Here is a 21,536-nt window from a genome sequence, read left to right as displayed (position 1 = left end):
CATCTAGTCTTTGGATATTATTTCTTGTTGCAGCAGCTGGAATGTAGATAAGCATTTTCTGTACAAGACTTATTGTGTGCCTAGACCACTGAACTGTAGACCAGGGCTGGCAAGATGGCTCAGTGGGTAGAGACACTTGCTGCCCAGCCTGATGAAACTTTAGCGCACTGCAGCATACACAACACACCACACATACATGTTACAAGAACAGTTTATAGATCAGGGGTTTGCAGCTTGCCTTCTAAGAGATGTCTGGCAGGATCTGGACACTTGCTTTTTCTTCCCTTGCTGAAATGTCTTCTGGAAATACTTTTGTTGTCTAACTTTGTGAGATAGGCTCTCACTCTATTGTCCAGGCAGGCCTGAGTCTCTAGCCTTCCACCCAAGCCCTGGAACCACAGGCATGTGAGACGTTGTATAGCTCAGGAGACATTTCTGGTTGGAACTGGGCAGAAGCTGGTAAATGTCCTACAATGCTCAGATCTCCATGAATGTGAATGGCTAGTGGGTAGGTCCAGACCTTGCTGTAGAGGTAGCTGTCAGTTGCTTTAAGCATCATTTCTAGGGCTGAGGATGTAGCTCACTTGGTAGAGAACTTACCTAGCATATAGGGAGTCCTGGATTCAAATCCCAGCACCCCACTTATGGGGCACGATGGTGCACTTGGAAGGGTGGTCAGGAGTTTAAAGCCATCCTTGGCTACATGAGTTCGAGGCTAGATTGTGATACTTGAGACCCTACCTTGAAATAAAATAAAAATTTATTTCTCTACAACTTTTCTCTTTGTTTTTGTGTCTCACAAGGACCAAGATCATGTAGCACAGACTTTTAAAACAGTAAACACCATCAATCAGGCCTATGAAATATTTCACCAGCACACTGAGAGCTGTGTTCCCTGCAATTTCCTCTTCAGGCTCGCACTTAGGTGTGAATGGATTCTCACTCATCTAGATTACTAAATAATCAGCTCTCCAACAGTGCCCCTCCAACAGCGTATTTATTCACACGAAAACGCCATTTTATACAAACTGTAGAATGCTTAGGAGTTGCCTCGGGATGCCCTGTCTACTCTTGTCTTCCCCTCCTGGTTTTCATTTTCTTTCAGCATTGTTGAAGTGGTTTAGACTGGAGATACAATGGAACTTGCCTCTTTTTCCCACTCAATGTCCACAATCACCGTTAAAAAAAAGTCTTGCCTGGAGTTATTTTATTTAATTTATTTATGTAATACAGTGTAGAAAGCTATCATGGCATAAGCAATGACTCTGTACAATCATCCTGCAGAAAATTATTTTTGGAGAATTCTTGGTGATTTGAGACCAGCAGAACACTCCCTCCCCCCACCCGTAAAAGTGCTGACGATGAACAGGGATTTGTTTTTTCTTAAATCAAAGATCCAAAGATACATGGACAAAAAAAAAAGTTCAGATTCTCAATGCCTAACGTGTGCACATAACACAGGCACAAAGAAATCAGTGTGTGTCCTCGCATCCTGTGCCACAAAGAGAGCAGAAGCAGCAGTCTGTACAGTAAAATGCAGTCATGGAAAAAAACTTTCTAAATCATTCGGAATACTTAAAAATGTTGAAAATGCATAGTGATCAGGAAAAGAACACTTAGACAAGAGAAGCAGCTAAATGCCCACGTTCACACGAAGCATCCCCCATCGATTTTTAAAGCGTATTTCAAGTAGGAGTTAATTGTGTCACAAACCACAAGAATAATATACAACGGGCTAAGGGGCTATGTATGTGATAAATAATCAGGAGAGAATCTATTCATGCACTAGTCTGATACAGCTAATTTTTTTTACAGTACACAAAACCCATTAATAATGTAGTGTAGAGACCAGAATATAAAGAGAGAGAGAGAGAGCGAATACATTACTGATTTGTATATTAATTCAAGTTCAGGCATCTACTTGTGTTACAGCACGGCTGTCAAAAGGCAATGATGAGTAAATAATAAAACAGAAGGGCTTGTTTCTTTCCACATTATTTTGTAAATGAACACCGATGGGTGGTGAAGCAATGGTTTCGCTGTCCAGGTTCAGAGGCTGCTGCTGTGGTGGTGCTCTAGTTCTGCATCTGCTCGAAGAACTTATAGGTGGGGTTCTCATATCCATTCTGCTGCATCTTGGAGAGGTGGCGCTCCTCCGGGGTCACAGCAGCATCAACCTGGAAAGCAGGCATGAGACGCGGGTTTAAAATACACCAGCCCTTTAATGGAGCACGGTACTACAAGGCAGTAATAGGACACAGTGTGCTGGATTTTTCTTTTCCCAACGTGCATAACATCCATTTTCGTTTGTTTCTTTTGTTTTTGCTTTGTTTCTTGAGACAGGGTTTCTCTGTGTAGCTTTGTAGACCAGGTTGGCCTCCAACTCACAGAGATCCACCCGCCTCTGCCTCCCAGTTTTGCTGGGATCAAAGGCGTGCGCCACCAACGCGTGGCTTAACATCCATGGTTTTATCATCTTTATCCCCCAATTTCTGACATTACATACATGGCTTATGACGATGCTGCATTTAGCCACTAGGTGGTGCTGAAAATCTTGATGGTTTGCACGGGGGTGGGGGTGGGGTAGGGCATTGGCTAAAATAGCCAACACTGAAGACATGGGGTGGCAGGCTAGACAGAACATCACACAGAGCTCACTGTGACACTGAGAACTGTACAGAGATAACACTCAGCTCTCTGGGGTTTCAAGCATCTTCTGCCATTTCAATAGGTTTTTATATTTGTGGAACTGTTAGGGAGTTCTGAGGGCCTATTATTTAAAGTGATAACATGTATAAAGGGAAAGCTATGTAGGGACATGCTGACTTACATGCTATATATAACACACATGTTTTATATATGTATGCCTCTCTAACATACTTACACATACATAATTTGCAATACTGGAGGTTGGATTCAGGGTCAGAGCTGTACTCATGGACACACACACACACCCCAGAACCCTAAGATACATAGGAGCTACAGGCAGCTAAGTCATCACAGGGATTCTGTTACTACCTCAGGGTTTGCCTGCAAGATCGGGTCAGCATTGTAAACATGCTCTCCCTCAGCCACGGTCACGCAGAGCCACGAAGGCTCATAGTCTCCGCAGACCGTGCAGGGCACTTATCTCTTTATGGTAGCTAATGGCTGTTCTTGTTTCTATATTTGCACCACCTCTGCCAGCGAGGAGAAGGGGAGGTGTGTGCTTAAGTCTGTGAATTAATAAGAGCTCAGCCTCTGCAGAACCACTGGAAGATGACGAGAACCTGCTCAGACGCACACAGAATACAGCGCCTTTTCCCCGGGAACGTTGAGGCGTATATATTCTAGGGGCCGTATTTCAAAGGGATCTTTCTGACTCTGTCAGGACTGAATTCACCTTGCAACCTCAGTAGGACCCCATTTCCCAGTGCTAAGCATTGCTGAGGGACATCTGGCAAGCTACCTAGTGTTTTCCTCTCTGATACTGCCAATGTGGCAAGAGTTTGGACCTTGCATGGCTGTCTAACTGCAGGGATGGCTCCTAACCCCCAATGCAGGACAACAACAACAGAACCAAAAAACCATCACCAAACCAAACCAAACCCTCAAAAAACAAAAAGCCATAGAGCACATGGTGTCAGCGTTGAGTGACGAGGTGTTTGAATGACCATATATAGATAGGTCATGACTAGTCCCACCTAACAAGTAACTCTGATGGAGAGCCTTGCAGACACAAATCCCTTCACAGCCACTGTGTGACCTACAGAACCAGGGACTCTCTAGCCTGGGCATGAGACAACCTTCATGACACAGTCACCATGCAGTGGAAACAGGAGCTCTCTCTCTCCCCACAGGGCAGCTGCCTTATTGTCCCCGACTCCGCCCATCTTCAGGAGGCACTATCCTGAAGGGAGCTATTCCCATCTTGCCTCGGGTGAGAGCTGCCTGCAGTCCTGTCCCCAGGTTAGTCCAGTGACAGCTCTGGGCGCTTCCTCCTAAGAGTCAGTACTCAGACAACACCACTCAAATGGGCCCTCAGCATCACTGCCCGTTGGGAGAAACACACAGGTGTTTTTCCCATCTCCTCCCGTTTCCTGTGATCTGTGCTGTTGACAACAAATGAGGTCACCTTGATTTAATTGGCAATTGTGTAATTGGCCACAAGCTTGCCCGTTGAAACACCTCTGTACAGATTAACTCCCAAAGTGTGAGCAGTTAGTCACTCTCCCAGTCTGCTTGCTAGGGACTGTCTGGAATCATGTGCCATCTGAACTTGGGCATTTCCCTGACTTTGTGTTACCCCATAATTGAGATTCCAAAGAAGGGAATTTAAGAAAAAATGTTGCTTCGGAGATCAATCACAAAGCCGCTGTTTCTTAATGTAGGAAAATACACACAACAGCTGTGTGTTAGAATATATACCTTGAGGAGGAGCAGCAAACCTCTGCTACCTGCCAATAGTCATCTGCGTTTCCCAAGAACAGCAGAACACCTGCCCGTTTAATACTATTATTTAGTTTTATCTCTTCAAACTCCAAAAGAAATGCTCAAGAGAACCCACCAGAGACCCAAGGCTCAGAGCTGCTCAGTCCTGGCATCTCAATTCAGTCTTTTCGTGGTTTCTTTTACATGCTAATCCTCGATGCCCTTTGCTGCTGGGAAGCAGAGGTGTTCGAGATTCCCGCCATGGGTCAGCTTGGTCCTCAGTGTTTACAGGGCTCTGAGCTTCTCAAGGGATTGCTTTAACAGAGAGCACCCGAGGAGAGGAGTAGGACTGGCACCTTTTAATCTCCAATCCTCTTGAATGCTGGAAGCGAATATTCGTATCTGTGGAGAAACCTCCAGCTAAACAAAGAGCAAGGGTGAACCCTCCTCATAGCCAGGGACCTCAATCCCTTCCTCACTGTCAAAGCTACCGCGAGGGTTGTGCCCATCCCTTTATTCCTAGGTGTGGCATGGACATCCCATTTCTCTCAACTTCGAGCTGGGGCAGCTTGAGCTGGTGGCAGAGTTCTGGAAGGAATGGGGGGACAGGATGGGATAGGGGACAGAATCTACTCTTCTGGGGAAAGGAACATCCCTTGTTGAAGAAAACACGGGCATCCGTTAATGTATATTCTCTCCTCTGATGTCCGGACTGAACAATAGACGGCTTGGTCAGCAACCAGCCTGACTTCAGGCATAGATCTCTGTCTTCCCACACCCAAGCCTTTGCACAGCACAGAACAGCAGGTGGCTTCAACAGCCACTGGAAATGATGGCACCGTAAAGAGCTGAGCCCACTCAGCCCAGACATCTTTAAGTAAAATCAACATGCTGAGGATTGGACCCGGTGCATGCCAGGCAAACACTCCATCATTGACCTGAGCAGGGTTCCTCTGTGAAACAGCTCTGGCTGTCCTGGAACTTGCTTTGTAGACCAGGCTGGCCTTGAACTCACAGATATCCGCCTACACCCTACTTAGGACTGGTACACTCTTGCCATGCCACTTTCCTGCTCTTTGCACGGCTCCCAGTGCTGATTCTCTGTTCAAGCCTGAGCCTGCTCCTTTTTGTAATTACGATTGCACCCTCGAAGTGTCACTCACAGCCCGTGTTTAAGTAACTGCAGGCGGGCGCAGGGGCCTGGCTTAGCTGCCTATTTCACCCTTCCAGCCCCTGCTCTTGCAGCTGCCTGGAAGCCATCCGTGAAGCAGAGCTTGCTTCTGACTCAACCTCCGCTGTCTCCGGCTGATCTGGTACCCAGCTTCCCGGGAAGAAAGGACCTTTAAGGTCCAGCTTTTATGACGTCACCAGTGTGACAGCACATTCCTCAGGAGAAAGGTCATACATAAGGCACTTTTCTTATTTGGGTCATTAAGGGAATGACTGAGGGCGTGGGCGCAGGGGGCGGGGGTGTAGTGTCTTCCTCTGAGGCAGGAAAGACAGACTTCCTTCACATTCTATAATAAAGAGACAGTGCCGCTTCAGCTTGAGGAAGGTGAGGGGTCTCTGGGAGCGCTGAAGATCTACAGTGCATACACATGTTTCCAACCTCCCTGCCAACGAACACCGGCGCAGAACCACCGGAAACAGGAGCAGAGCGGGGTAACGGAGGTGGCGCAAAGACACTCTGCCACTAGTAACACACTGAAATTGCAGACAAATTCAGGAAGCAAAATACTCAGGACGGTAATGCTTAGTGTCAGCTACCAAATCAGGAAACACAGCCGGCAGAATGAATCTCTGGCATCCTGCTAAGCAAACCATTGAGTCAATATTCATTTATTTAAAAGAAAGAAAAAACCAAACAAACCAGGTGATGGCTGTCTACGGTATCAATAAGAAACACTAGGCTCGTTTGCATGGCCACACTTCCCTCCATGGTTTTCCTGGGCTCCCTATCTCTGTGACCCATGGGAGTCATTCATCATAAGAACAAGAACTGTTTCTGGAAACATGCTCCCATCATGCCCTGGTGGAGTGAAATTCAGGTGTTGTCTTGAGTTACCAGGACACTGGATCCATTCATGACTCCTTTTTGTTCTTACTGAGGCAGGTCTACTCACTCATGAAGGAAATCAACCAGAGATAGGAATAATGCTATTTCCACATGGAGGGTTCCTTCAGCATACACGGGAGATCGGCTCCAAAACCAAAGAGAAGGGTGAAGATGGAGTTCCTTACCCAATGAAGCGTGGTATTTTCATATCACTTACATACATTCTCCTGTACTCTCACACACCCCGAGATGACTATGACTTATACTTTCAAATACAACCTAAATGCAAGTTGTTGCTATAGCGATTATTTTGCTCTGGGGTCAGCTTAACCTGTGGCTGTGGAGACACCGAGTGTGAGCAGACCCCCTAAGTCAGGTATGGGAGGATCACACACATGCCGTCCACACTGTAGGCACCGCAGAGGGCTCTCTGAAGTCCACGGCATTGTGTCTCACCACTGACACCCCAGGCTGAGTGACGACACCTCCCCAAGGGCAGGGGGTGGGGACAACAGTCAAGTTCTATTTCAACCCTCTGGCCAAACACAGACTCAGTACAGAGCTGGACAAAAACACAGGCTCTAAAAGAGAAAGAGGGGGATTCAGACCCTCCTCAGCACCCTTCTCCAGGACAAAAGGAGTCTGGAGGGAACCAAGTGACAAATCGAGACCATTTCTAGGCGCCCTTTGCTCTTTCTCCCGCACTGCAGGAGTGGAAGGAGTTGCACTGGAAACCTGCACTTTTTGATGACATAATATTGCTTTCCGTACTAACGAACCATCCCCTCTTGGCGGGCCAGGGGACGGAAAGACTAAGTCTAGCACATTTGCAGTTTGGGGGGCCTTACGGGTACACTCTTTCCGGTCCCAATGCTTCTTCACTAGCTCCGGGAGAGGAGGGTTTTTGTTCAGATGGGGGTTCAGGGTAATACTCTGAAGAGCACATCCATGGCAATAACGCATGCTTTTCCAAGCCACTGGCTCCAATTTCATTTCTAACAATTAATAGTAAGAGTCATGCCTGAAAATTAGCAATGACTGATTAGTAAATTATCTACGATTACCTGGTTCTACTCAGAGGCCAGATTACTTAAGGACCCAAACAAACAGACAAACAAAAAACCCAGCAATGACTATCTAGGATTTATTACCTTTTTTTTTTTCCAAAAGCAAACACCCACCCTTTTTAATTTTCAACTTCTGTTCCTGCTCTTGTTATTAAAGCAAAAGCATAACTTTTTTTCCCTTAAAGTTGAGCATTGTATTAAGTCTTATTTTGGTTAATTTCAATACAAATTATGTTAAAGTAACAACCCCAAATGTTACTGAGTGTTCATTAAATTCATAGTAACCTAAAATGGATGAAAACCGCAGTAAGAAAACAGTTGTAACCTGAGCACCGTGGAGGGGATACTGTTTTCTCCCAGGCGGTCCTTAGGCCAGCGTTCATTGTTTCCCTGCAGACAGGCCACCAGTCTACCTACCTCCACCACGCCATGATGGATGGATGTGTACTGTTTCTTCTTCAGCATCACCAAGGTGATGACAATCACGGTTGCTATGACAACGCCCCCCACCATGAGTCCAATGATGGCGCCTTTGTTTGAACCCACATCTTCTGCAAAGAAGACCTTGAAAACAAGCCAAGAGAAAGGACTGTAAGTGCAGGAGACCCCGGAAGTAGAAAAGTTTCAGAGAACCTTCTGCTGTAGCTCCCTAAGAGTGAGTTGGCCAGTCCCTAGCAATGAGCATCCTACTCTCCAGGGGAATGAGCTCATTCCTAGGTTCTGAGAAGTCAATTTCCCCAGTGCATGTCAAAAGAGGAGTCTGCAGAGACTTAAAATCCTTTGACAGAGAAGCATTTGGTAAAAATCACAGAGGTGCCCATCCTAGTTCTAGACATAGGTGAGCACTTTCCTGCTTTGGCTATTTTCAAACCGTATGTTTCCATTTCCTTGAAGGGACACGCTCTATACACATTGGTAAACGCCCTGAAACACAGGAGTTAATCAGAGGGAATAGAACAGGACAGTCCATTTACCTACTTCATAGCACAATAATTCAGTCAGACTCAGTTAACCGTGGAACGTACTCTACTTTAAAAGTGCCATGCTTGTGAAGGGAAGTAGTACAGGCAAAGAGGGTCTTAGAGTTACAAACAGCTCACACTCTGTTACGTTGTGCCTAGAAACCAAAATCGTCTGCTTTACTTTGGTTGTTTATATTAGACATAAAAAGAATTATGAGACCATCACAAAGAAGAAATGTATTCACTGTGATAAATTCTCTGATATATATATGTATATATATACATATATATGTCCTCTATGCTTTTTACAAAAGCAAACAATTATTTTTTTCATCTTTGTCTGCTTAGGTAGGATAACAGATACAGTTTGCACTTTAATTGTCTTGTTATATAAGAGATGATCTTATGGAAGTTAAAAAAAAGCGCGGGGGCATGGGGGTGGGGCATGGGGCGGGACTATTCCTAACCATATACCATATTCATTATGTAAGTCAGGGAAAACAGCTCCCTAAATAATCCTTTCCATTCGGCTGCAAGACAGGCGGATGACCGATTTCCATCGCTCCTTCCATCACCTTTGCAATTTGCAAAGATGCAGTAAAGGAGAGCAGATTACAAAAAATGTCTTTCTTTTCTTTGACAATTTCTAAGCGGATGCTGCTCACGTTGCATCTGCAACAAAATTGGAGATGGTTCATAATGAACCCCCCTCGCTAACCAAACATGCTAGCTCAACATATTTATTAAAGGAAATATTAATTAGCTAATGATACTACAGTGAAGTAATCAGGAATTAATGTGAATCTGGACACATCCCTATGTCTTTAAGGGAATACTGTAATTCTGCAATATTCATCGCCCTAATTATAGTAAATTATCTTATCAGTTAGCACAGTGGAGGGAGCTGACGCCCCTAATCGCCGCCGTTGCCTTTAGTCACTGTGGCATTATAGGAGTTCACGGAGTTACTGAGAAGGGCGTCCATGACGCCAGCTCAGGAAAATGTGATTCTGGTCTGTCATCTTCTGCTCTGGGCTGCAACTCCCAGCCCTTCAGCAGTCACCCCGGCTTAGTTTTTAACCCTTCCAGCCTCAGACAGAGCAGGAGTGCCTCTCATTTCTCAGTAAGTGACACAGCAAGAAACTCGCCAGTGAAAAATACGCTTCAGAAGGCTGGCGGCTTTTCCTTTTCTGGAAAAAAAAAACCTAACGCAAATCGGAATCCCAAGCCGGCTGTGGGATCTGCTACAGTCATTCAGAGACAAGGAGCCAAACAATAAAGGTTTTTTTCTTGTGGAGAATCATACTAGGATCTACACATTTTATTTATAAACACTGGAAAGACAGAGTCATAAAGGCATCAGGCTGCAGGCACACACACCGTTAACAGCAGTCTGGACTACTTATCGAGTGTCACTCTGAGAATTTTATTACTTTTTTGTTCACCACCGAATGCATGAGAATATCGTCTTTATTTAAGTCCTTTATTGTGATCACTGATAACATGGAAGGAACTCTAACAATCTGGGATTTGGCTCACTTGAATTTCTGAGTTTTTGGCAAAGGATTATATATTTCTGCCTGCCTACAAAAAAGACACTTGCTTTTCTTTCACTTCCAATTCTAACATCTGGAAGGAAAATGCCAGTGTTTTAAAAGAAATGACTATCTCCTTTGCCCAAGGTTTTGAGGACAGACACTTATGGGAAGGCACAGGGTCACAGTCACTTCTTGCCTTCACCCACCCTTATAACACTATTTTTCTGTTATAAGACAAACGAAATACCGGAAGATGGGAGGGGTGGGAGGAAGGAGTGTCCCGGATGGACAGAGGACTGAAACGTTCTAGTTGTAGTTGGGAAGTTCAGCAAACACCATGAAAAGATTCCAAAGAAACAAGCACTGTTTGCATGTTTGAGATTCTTCAGATAAAACTGTAATAGATTGAGAATAGTTATAACCAGAAGGGCTTCAAAAATCTGGATCCTGTCATTTTTGTATTTACATAAGGAGGTTCCCTTGGAGACTGGAACCAAGTCTAAACAAAACTCACTTAGGTTTCCTATACATAGTTTATACCTAGTCTAAGTAGAGTTTTATACTCTACTCTACTGCACTCTATTCATGGTGTCAAGTTTCTTGTTTGTGGTATCCTGCCAATGGTCAGAAAGTACGTTCTGGAGCTTTCCATTTTGGCTATTTGGATTAGATATATTCAACCTGTAAAATCCATTTTCCTAGAAAGCACATGCACACATCGGTTGATGAGGCTGCAACCCTGAAATTAGTTACACATTTAAGGTCTGCCTGGGCTCAGCTGCTTCTGGTCAGAAGCTGTTTACTTTTCTCCATATCTTTGTGATGACCCTGGCAAACATTTTGGTGTGGTTTGCAGTTTTCCCTCCCAGTTTTGGTAGAGGAAGACCCAAGTGCTACCATGTAATTTGGGTAGACACACACTCATTGGGGACAGGCAAATTATTTTCCATACCAGTTTTTGATGACGAACTTCAAACCCTGAATCGTGTCCGAACTCTGCATCCATCTTTACTTCAGAGATCTCTTCCGTCTTGATATTTGTCAGCCCAGAACCTACGCGAAACACAAAGTATGTAGGGCCATCAATTAGTGTTACCTCTAACTAGAAACACAATGGGACAAAGGCTGCCAAAAATTTCTTTCTAGGCCAGAGCTTTTAGAAAAACAGATCAAGGAGTTTCTTCAAGAAAAATGACACCCTAGATTTAAACCATTAACCGCTGCCTACCAAGCGAAAGGCCTAAAGACAGCTGAATGTAATGCTCCTGTGGCCAAACACACGCTGTAATTAAAAAGGGGAGGGAAGGAAGGAAAAACTCAAGGCTGGTTGGGATGTTGGATTAAAATTGCACCTAAGAAATGTTGACTTGGTTTTGCTGGCTTGTTGTTTATTATGTGTGCATTTCTATGGGCTGTCATTACTTCAGAGTCAAAAAACAAACAAACAAACAACCCCCCAAACCTGCAAAGCTTTGAAAATGAATACTAATGACCTGGAAGAACAAAGTGATGACTCTGGAGTTTTGTTCTTATTACAGATGAATTATTTCTATGTGCAGCAAGCATTGTCAGTCATAGAATCTGTTTATCTAAGCATTGTATCTCTCTGGTTACACACATGACTCTAAAGCAGGAGCACACAGTGTGTAAAATGATGCTTTGGGACTAAAAGAATTTATTACCTAATTCTTCATTTTCTATACATGGATGCATGAGTCTTGGACCAACTGCTACAGTATGCCATGATTCAAATAATAACGAGGCTTCAATGTAAATACCCTTTAGAAATTAAAGCGGAAGGGTGTTTCATTTCTGTTTAGCATGAGTATAACTTAGTAGACATTCTACACACTAGGTAATACCATTACAAAGAGATTAATAAACTGATAGAATGATGAAATAATAGGAAAATATCTCTTGGGGTAACAAAAACTGGATTGTTAGGCCTGAAGAAGGTTGGGGACAGGGTATAATGGAAGGGTAGCTTAATTAATCAAGCGACAATCCTGCTAATGTGTTTTCTTATTGTCTTCCAGAGTCTATTGTTCCCTGGAAACATTCTAGGAAGAGTAAGTTGCTGTGATAGTCACTATGCCCAGAAATCAGCATCACTATGGCTGAGACTCATCAGTAACATTATATTCTAAAAGTTAGAACACGCTGGCTTCTCAGATGTGAAAGAGAACAAATCAGTCTCTCCATCAAGATAATGTAACAATGGTGGTGGGGGGGTGGGGTCGGGAGTAAGCCAAAGCTCACACCCTTGCTGTATTTGCTTTCGAGTGACAAGATTGATTATTCAAAAGCAATGGCATAGGGCAATCCTGGGAAGGGGATCTAAGTTTAGAAAGTCTAAAAAAGCAATCTGGTAGAGTCAGGTGTGTGGTGGATTCACAAAATGTGGGCATAGAGGCATCAAAACATGTGCATAACAAAGGAAGGTATTACTCCAATGTAGGCAACATAGGGAGTTATTAATCCAATGTAAACAATACAGGGAGGTACTAATCCAATATGGGCAACATAGGGAGGTATTAATCCAATATGGACAACACAGGAATGTACTACTCTAAATACTTGGCAGACTCATTACAAGTACAGATAGAGCCTACACAGCTCCTCAGACATTTCAAGCAAGTAGCATGTTCATAAACACGGCTTAGCTAGGTTCCTCCTCATGTTCAGTATAAACATTCTTTCTCTCCAGTGGCTGTCTGCTGAAGGATACAGGTCTAACAAGGGCTAGCCTAGTATATTCTCTGATGTGTATGGAACTGTTTTCTTCCTTGCTACTCCATGTACCTTAAATCTTACACTCCTCTTTCTGGAGAGCTCATTTTCAGAGAATTCTCTGGTGACACACCTTGATTTACTCCCCTCTGCTCTCATCTCAAATATTTTTGTGTGCCCTCATGTATCTTGTCTTCTATTTGCAAAGTGTGTTTTTTCCCACTATATTCCAGGCTCTTGGGAACAGGGGCCTTATCATTTATCCTCCGAGTCTCCACAGAATTTACTCCATTGATATCTCATGGAATCATACTGCAATGTCACAGCAAAGACTTTAGGTGGCTTTCCCTAGCCTGAAGAATGCCACTAGCTCTTCTCTCAAAGCAGATTACTTTTGCTCGGCAGTGTATGAAAATGTCTTTTACATCTTAGGTTAAAATAAATAAAGTGAAAAAGATACTGGCTGGTGACATGTGTCAGTGTCCGATTGTTTCAAAAGGAACAAATACATCCTTATATAATATAGGGATTTAATAAAATCAACCTCAATATTACAATTTATGTTTATAGATGAAAACTATATTATCTTTCAAAAATAAAACGAGTAGATAAGACCAGCTTGAGCTAGTCTTTTAACTGTGGTTAAGAATTCTACTGGCCCCGCCTTGGGCTTCACCAGCTGGCTGAGCAGAATGGAAATGCCAATTGCTGGCTCCCTGGAAGTTTCCTAGCTGACACGTGCATTAAGGAGGACATTAGGAGAGCCCAAACAGTGTACAGCTTACTGTAATTCAAGGTCCCTTTAGAAGCACTGAGACAAGAGGTTCACTGGATCAATGAGATCAGCAGTCAACGTGTGAGTCCGCAGTTTCTGATCACGTGTTGACTCACAGCAGGGAGTCATGATGTCACTATATGAAGGACACTGAAAGTCTACCTGTGACTGTGGCTGGCAGTAGCCAAGGCTAGAGACTTCATTAGCAAGAAGAGGGGCCGGACCATATCTGGTCTTGCTAGGGATACATCTCTACCAGGAAGCAAAGACTGATGACCCTTTATCGATGGTCCCAAGGAAGGTTAACAATGTTCTTATTATTTACTGGGATGTGGCCATAAAAAAGTAAATATGGGAAGGCATGTGCTATTTGGGGAAAAAATCTCTTCAGAACATACGATCTTTCAGTTCTCCAGCATTCTTGTTTCTGATTCACTCTGCTGGCCACTCCAGTGGGGTGAGGCTGTGTATGGAGTAGATAGATGTTCTATCTCTTGTGGTGTGACATTATTCTTAAGACTAAGTTTAGCCAGAGGCTAAACATAGAACAGGGGGTCAAAACACGTTTCTTTTTCGTCTTTGGGAACTGTCTAAAAAGAAGGGTCTATTTTGATAGTGAAGAAATTTATAATGTAAAAAACAAAGGACTTCTAGGCAAAATTATGCATATACATCTGTTGTGTTATTTTAGCCACTGGCTGAGAGTAAGGACGTATAATCCACAAAGAACAAGAAGTATTCCTGGATCTGGAGAAACACTACTTTTGGTATTTTCAGGAAATCGTGTCTAATCTGGTAACCAACCAAAGTCTGGGCCCACTCAAGGCCCCCATGAGTACTAACCAGGAAAGAAAGGAGATGCCTGTGGCAAGAACCAATTCATCACTGGAAGCTACACCTCCCAGGGCCTCCATCTTTGCAGACAGGGTCCGTATCATACTCCCCAATTATTAAAAGGAAAGAAATCAAGAGAAAGAACACCGCATTTGAAAAGACTCATTTAGAGTTTCAAAAGCAAAGCTCAGAAGCAAAACGGAGATCATGGAGGAACTTGGGAAATGAAGCGTAAGGAGAAGCAAAGAATTTGAGACGAGGTTCTGTGCCTGCAGTCATTTTACACTCTATTCTTGGTGAGCACGTGCAGTCGGGAGAGGCATGTTTGCTGAAGGGCAGTGTGCTGAGAGGAGAGGCGGGAAAGGGGCGACATCCGATACCTGGTCGAGTGGTCAGTCCTCGGTCGGCAGCGGGGCGGGCATCAACAGGCTCAACTGGTGCAGGAAGCAAGAGACAGAGAGCAAACGAGACAAATCGAGATGGTTAAGTCGTGGCTTCTGAACACAGAGCAGGGAAAAAGCATGTGCAATAAACAAGCTATGAAAAGGAGCAGCTGGAGAAAGAGCCTTCACGGACGAATCCTGGGCATCAAGGATGGGAGGGGTACCACTTCGAAAGGCTTGGCGCCCACCACCGCCCATGTGCCAGTGCGGCTCCCTGGTTGGTTCCTAAAAGCACTCACCAGGATGCACACTAGCATCACACAAGAAGGCTGGCAGGGTGGGATTTCCTCTGAGCTAGGTTAGAGATGGCTTCTTGGCTCTTGATCAGAAATAAAATAGAGTACCCCCAGCCCAGCAGTAAACCTTAAAGATACCTCCTTCTGCAACTGTCCAATCTTACCTTCTCCGACAGTTAACTACAAAAGGATTATGCAATTGCCAGAGGAAATGCCAATATGAGTTATCGGGAGAGCAAAACCTCACCACGTAATGTGCCATTTAGTGAAGCAAATCCCTTCTTAGTTTGAGGGTAGAAGACATGCGCTCTCACTGTGTCTCTCTTTAAATGGCAGGTTTCGTCTGGATAGACGACATTCAGCTGAATTGTGTGAAATGAGACCATTTCCCTTCATATTTGCCGAGAGATGCAGTTATTCTTTGGCATGCATTCTGGGGCTGATCCAAGGAAAACAACGTCTGAGTACAGTACTTCCCTGACCACGGTTCGGCACCAGGTGGCATTCCCAGGGTGGTGCTCACCGTCAGAGAACACTCCCCTGAGCTGACGCTGGGTTTTGAAGGAACAAGGAAGGGGAGAGGGCAACGGAGCCTTTAGGGTTAACCAGTGGCCGACGGGCAGACGAAGTCAGGGGAGGAGGACGCCCCCCGGGTCAGGTGTGGCAAGTGTAAAAACGAGAAAGAAATACAAGCACAGGAGTGGAGGGAAGCCAAGGTGAGCTCCACGGAGGCCTTGGGACCAGCAGCTTACAGAGGCACCCAGGCCAAGCCGTCAGCGGAGACCACAGACCCGAGTCCGTCCTGAATGGCACACGCTGGCAAGAACAGCGGCGGGGAGCCGACGGGCAGTGAGTGAGCTGTCTTCATCACACGAGCAAATCGTGTTTCTGAGCGCGCTACGAGACCTGGACACGTCAAGAGGCAGAAGTGGTTCTGACTCTACCCATGCAGAGACTGGCAGCGTGGTGGACAGAGAGGGGGTGGCGGTGATGATGAGACCCAGGCCCGGCACCAACAAGGTGGGCGGCCGGCCGGGCACAGCCACCCGAGGCCGTTTCCTCTCAGGGAACAATGAAAACAACAACACCGGCTCTTTCTACTGCAGCAAGCACCAATTAGGTGCAAACATCTACTCCGGGAAGTTCTCGCACCTGAAGAGTTGACTTACTGCATGTCTGGTCTTTTCAACAATGACATTTACAAGCGTCTCTTTATTTTATTTCCCATCACAAATACATACTGTGATTTTATGACCCTGTAAAACGGAGTGAGCTGAAGGCTGACTGTACTTTTTTTTTTTACTGTCTTGATGATGAGGGGCTTAATGGTGCAGCGAGCGGTTGCTGGTGTGACCATGCCAAGCTACACTCACTCTGACAGTCACGTCTGAGAAAATGTGCCCCTGACCCCAGGAAGCAACAAAGGCAGCATGTAGAGCAGGTGGTCTCACAGCAATGCACAATTATTACGATAATAATGCAAATTTATTAGTGTATATAAAACCTCAAAGACGTTATTCTAAGTGCTACTCATTAACCTAGGTAAGAACATAATTCTGATAAAAATTTTCCTGACATATTGTTTATGATACGAAAACTGTTTGCTGTCTACCTATCTTTTCTTTAGTGATTTGAGAATTTTGATCATGCATACAGTTGTGCTTTGATCAAGTCCATTCCTTCAGCTGATCTTCCACTATTTCTCTAAATAATTTATTTAACCTTTATTTTATGTGCATTGGGGTGAAGGTATCAGATCCCCTAGAACTAGAGTTATAGACAGTTGTAAGCTGCTATATGAGTGCTGGGACTCGAACCAGGGTCCTCTGGAAGAATAGTCGGTACTCTTAACCGCTGAGACATCCCTCTACCCCCCCCCCCCCGCCCGCCCACTATTCCCTCCCAAGTTCAAGTGGTTTTTTTTTTCACCCATGGTGGAATCCTTTCAGCACTACTAGTATACGTATTGATGGAAAGACATCTACTGGACCTTGGACCACATCACTGAAGAGAACTCATTCCCTGTCTCCTCGCAGCCATCAATCACCAGTGTCCTCAGCGAGGAGGGGCATGGGGGACTTCATGATCATCTCCTCACACCGGGCAGAGACTCAGTCTGGCTTGATCCTGTGCAGGTCTCTTAAATTCTCTCTCAGCGGCTGAGTTCATTTGTGTAATTAATCGTCCTGTTGCATCCAGAAAATACTGTCTCGTAGTCATCCCCCCTCCCCCAGGCTCTTACCTATTTCTTTTCTCAGGGTAAAATAGCTAACTGACCTTGATTGCATTTGTCGAGACACTTTTCTGGTAAGCATTTGAAGCAATGATGATAAGGGCTTCAGGGCCAATGAAAAGGAAACCCTTTGAGAACTGTAGGCATTTTTAGTAGTTCAGGGTGTGCACGTATGAAAAGAGAGGCCGGGAGAATGGGGAACACATTTCTGAAGGAAGGGAGCGGCAGTACAGTATTATATGTCTCTCTATACTTATTAACTTGAAGGATGTAGTGTTTAGACCTCATGGTCAGTCATCTGCACAAAGAATGACAAGGCTTCCTCATAAGATTCTAGTCCCACTAAAAGTTACTTTAAAAAAAATGTATTCCAGGCACCTTTCTAAGAGCTTTGCATGTTATCTTACGTAATGTTCTCATCCTACTTTTAAGCAAGGAATGAAGAAGATACAAATTTTCTCAGACGGGGAAATAGGTGGAGAGACTCACGAATGTGAGCACTATCACATAGCAGAGCTGTACTGGAATCTCAGAGCTGCTCGTTAGGCATGTGGGGTAAGTCCTGGCTCTTATGCCAGGGGGAACGAGCTTAGAGTCTAGCGCAAGCAAAGAGAGGCATTATTGCCATTTGGTGTGCTCAGCACAACAACCCACCCCATATATAGTTCTCTCGTTTCCCAAGGCATGCAAGGGTTATGATAATGTAAATCTGGAACCCACTTCCGTCTTATTTATGAATACGGCATTTCTGCATAGTTTTTGCGTCTATGGTGCATGCATGTTCTGAGTGGTGCATACACGTGAGTGTGTAAGCGTGTGCACCTGTGCTTGTCCACTCAGAGGCCAGAGAAGGGCTTAGTGTATCTCCCTCTAGCATGCTCTGCTTATTGTCTTGAGACAGGGTCTCTCACTGAGCCTGATGCTTGTAGTTCCATGTAGACTGGCTAGCCAATGAACTCACTGGATCCAGTTATGTCTGCCCCCAGTACCAGAGTGTGTGGAGTCTGGAGATCAACCCTACCTGCCATTCCTCAGCAACCATGCTCCTTTAATTTTAAGATAAGGTTTCCCACTGGCCAAGACCTTACCAAGTAGGCTAGGCTGGCTGGTCACTGTGCTTCAGGAAGCCACCTCTATCTGCCTTCCGAGAGTTTCCATGCCTAGCTTTTTACATAGGTACTGGGGACTGAACCCAGGTCTTCATGCTGACATGCAAAACTGATCACTGACTAAGCCCCAATACCAGATCTTTAACAAAAATGTTTTCTTGGGACGAAGTCTAGGCAACAGGCAATATACATCTAGATGCACTTAAATAAGGCATGGACATCTCATCAATACTCGAGTCTCTCTCTCTCTCTCTCTCTCTCTCTCTGTGTCTACACATGTGCACGTTATTGTTTCCTAAGGCTCATTTCACAGTGTGTGTTATTAACAATAAGGAAAGAGCTAATCTAGTGTACACAAGGCTTATCAAGTGAGACAGTACATTTTTCATACAGGCATCAATCTCATCACTGTTTATACATGGGCAATAATGACTTTAAATGCCCCAAATGCATCTACTTATATAATACCACATATATGCATGTTACCCAGGTCTTTGAAAAGCAAATGACCTATTTTTTGTTTTGTTAGGATAATGTTAAGAAATGAGAAAAGTCAACAATTTATATGCAATAAATAATGTTGCTCTAGTAGCTGATAGTATCTATTCGAATTATCTCTATAAGCTGCCTTTTATTTTTCAGACTAAAGAAGCAAATTGGGTTGTTATGCTGTGAAAACAAGTCTATACAAAGATTTCTGCAGCCTATCTCTTAAAACTGCTTGCTCCAGGTGTGGTGGTACACACCTTTATCCCCAGCTCGCTGGAAGCAGAGGCAGGCAGAACACTGTTAGTTCCAGGCCAGCCTGGTCTACATAGTGAGTTACAAGACAGCCAGAGCTACATAGAGAGCTCCTGTCTGAAAAGCAAACAAACAAAAATAAAAATAAAAAATTCCCCACCCCTAAAACCAAAAATCAAAGAGATGAACCAAAGTCCAAATAAACAAAACACCCCACTTCCACTTTCTTCCTCAGTGCTTTTACACACCGAGGAAAGTCAAAGGTAGAATCCTGCTGCCTCCTTGGAAAACATTCCTAGTTTCAAGAAATCGAGGTGTTTGTGTACATGAAATTTGTGTACAAATGGCAAAACAAACTAAAAGATGCTATCTCCTACACACGTAATTTTGTCAAAGTCCCTATGGGAAAGCTACATCACCCAGGTGTGCAAATTTGTTGACTGAGAAAAACTTAATCCTTCGAACTTCGGTAGGTAAAACATTTAACACAAGTTCCATAATTCTGACAGCTGCCTTGCATTGAAATCACTTAGCCTGAAATTGTTTCATTCTGAAACAAGCGTCCTGGTTGTCTATGTCTGTATTTGGTGTAATCTGAGCTTTCATGTAAGAATCAGTAGCCGAGGAAGATTATTCCAGCGTGTATCTGTTTCACTACACAGGCCCCATCAAAGCCTCTCTCCAATGGCCAAATCGTATGCCCTTAATTTGATCACCCTTTTCATTCAAGGCCAAAAGCTGATGATCACAAGTCAAATATCATTATTTCAAAGGAAGCCATAAAATACCTCTTGGTAGAGAAAATTTTCAAATTCCAGCACATGGGAAGCAGAGGCAGGCAGATTTCTGGGAGTCCAAGGCTGCTTCTCTGTCTCTCTCTCTCATACACACAGTGATATGTGACATATCATATGTGTGTTATGATGAACTTTTATTTTGAGATGGGGTTTCCCTATGCTGCATAGGCTGATCTTGGGCAGCTGGTAGATGTGTGCCACAACATATGTAAATCGACCAAGAGAAAGGGGAAATAAAAATAGGACTATCTGTGCTGCAGAAGATCAGCTTATTTACTCTGTAGCATTAAAAATTAAAGGATAATCCAAAAGTCATCTCTATGTAATAGGTGTATTATCTTAATAGATGCATAGTGACAACTTTAGTGTAGTTTTGTTTGTATGTATGTGAGCATGTATGTAGCAGGTGTGTACAGGTGTGGGCCCACGTGTGTGTGCAGATGGCAAATGTCTATCTTGACTGCTCTCCATCTTATATACTGAGGCAGGGTCTGTCATCCAATAAGGAGGGATTCTTACCTTCATTTTCTGTATTGGCGGGCACAGAGTCCACCCCGAAAGGATGCCATGGCTGGAGATCATCCAGGCTGAACTCCCCATTCACAGGAAGAAGCTCCACGGTGGTTTTTGTTTCAGTCAAAGACGGCATGAGAGCATCGTTTCCATAACTGATTCTGGGTTCACTGATCATGTTGGCCAAGACATCATCGGAGTAGTTCTGCTCTTTCTGAAGCAGCTCATCTAAACAAAAGCAATTGGGTCCTTGGTTAGTGTATGGTCACAGAGGCCACAGGTGGAGCAGCAATTCCTATTGACTATGTGCTATGTGTGACAGGTTGTCATTGGGCACCACCTAACATGTAAAAACCAAATTCCTTAAGGAAAATTATAGCTAGCAATTGTCCAGTCGGGCTTTGACCCCACGGAGAACGGCAGTGGGAGGGTGCTATTCTTCTGTTGCTTCACTCCTCGGGAGGTGAAGACCTTGGCAGTTAACTGCCTCTTCCTTTCCACAGACTCCCCCTGTATCCAATGATCATGAAGGAATCCATATCATGGGGTGCTAACACCAAGCATGGAAGCTAGGCAACGTACAGTCTCTGAAGCAAGATACATCCCCTATCTCCATCTTCTGTGAACATGTGGATGGGCGAGGACAGCATTATAAGTGGGCAGCCTATTCCGTTCAGTCCTTACCCCTTGCTTTAAAATATCTGCCTTCTCCAAATGCATCAGGAACTAAAAATATGCATTTTGTTCTTCAAGGTATAGTCCTGTGGAGACTGAGCCTCTGGGCTAATCTAATCTCCCATCTCTGCCTCTGAGCATCACGCATGTGGCCTGAACTGAAAGCAACTAACTTCCCTGGGGGTGGCGTGGGATGGGGTGGGGAGGGAATGGACTGAGCAGAAAAAGAAAAATCAACATTATGGAAAATCACTGATTTATCCAAAGTCAGGAGGGTCCAATGAAAGATCCTACAATCACACCTTTTATCATTTAAATAAAGTTTATTGGGGAAAAATAGGACATAACTTTGTATTGGGTGTAGTTGCTACCAAAAAAAAAAAATCAGAATATTGGTGAATCTCTTCTTCCCATATA

The 21,536-nt window shown here is 44.3% G+C and overlaps 1 protein-coding gene across 6 annotated transcripts in view; it reads right to left on the bottom strand.

Annotated features, from left to right (window-relative positions):
• Window positions 1–1,202: 1,202 nt before the first annotated feature.
• The window catches only part of LOC101836288 (amyloid beta precursor protein), a 213,964-nt gene continuing 193,630 nt past the window's right edge, over window positions 1,203–21,536 (bottom strand). For 3 of the 6 annotated variants that reach the window (XM_040750547.1, XM_040750549.1, XM_040750551.1), the window contains 5 exons: window positions 20,451–20,672; window positions 14,753–14,806; window positions 10,986–11,086; window positions 7,951–8,097; window positions 1,203–2,177 (listed from right to left, as the gene is read on the bottom strand). In XM_040750547.1, the coding sequence (XP_040606481.1) occupies window positions 2,076–2,177; window positions 7,951–8,097; window positions 10,986–11,086; window positions 14,753–14,806; window positions 20,451–20,672 (626 nt within the window). In that variant the 3' untranslated portion in view covers window positions 1,203–2,075. The remainder of the gene's footprint in view (window positions 2,178–7,950; window positions 8,098–10,985; window positions 11,087–14,752; window positions 14,807–20,450; window positions 20,673–21,536) is intronic. The other 3 variants (XM_040750548.1, XM_040750550.1, XM_040750552.1) reach the window with 1 other exon arrangement.

This window comes from Mesocricetus auratus, unplaced genomic scaffold (assembly GCF_017639785.1).
Source record: "Mesocricetus auratus isolate SY011 unplaced genomic scaffold, BCM_Maur_2.0 Super-Scaffold_100008, whole genome shotgun sequence".
NCBI lineage: Eukaryota > Metazoa > Chordata > Mammalia > Rodentia > Cricetidae > Mesocricetus > Mesocricetus auratus.
The sequence above is the reverse complement of the archived record's forward strand: the minus strand, read 5'-3'. Positions and strand labels throughout refer to the sequence as shown.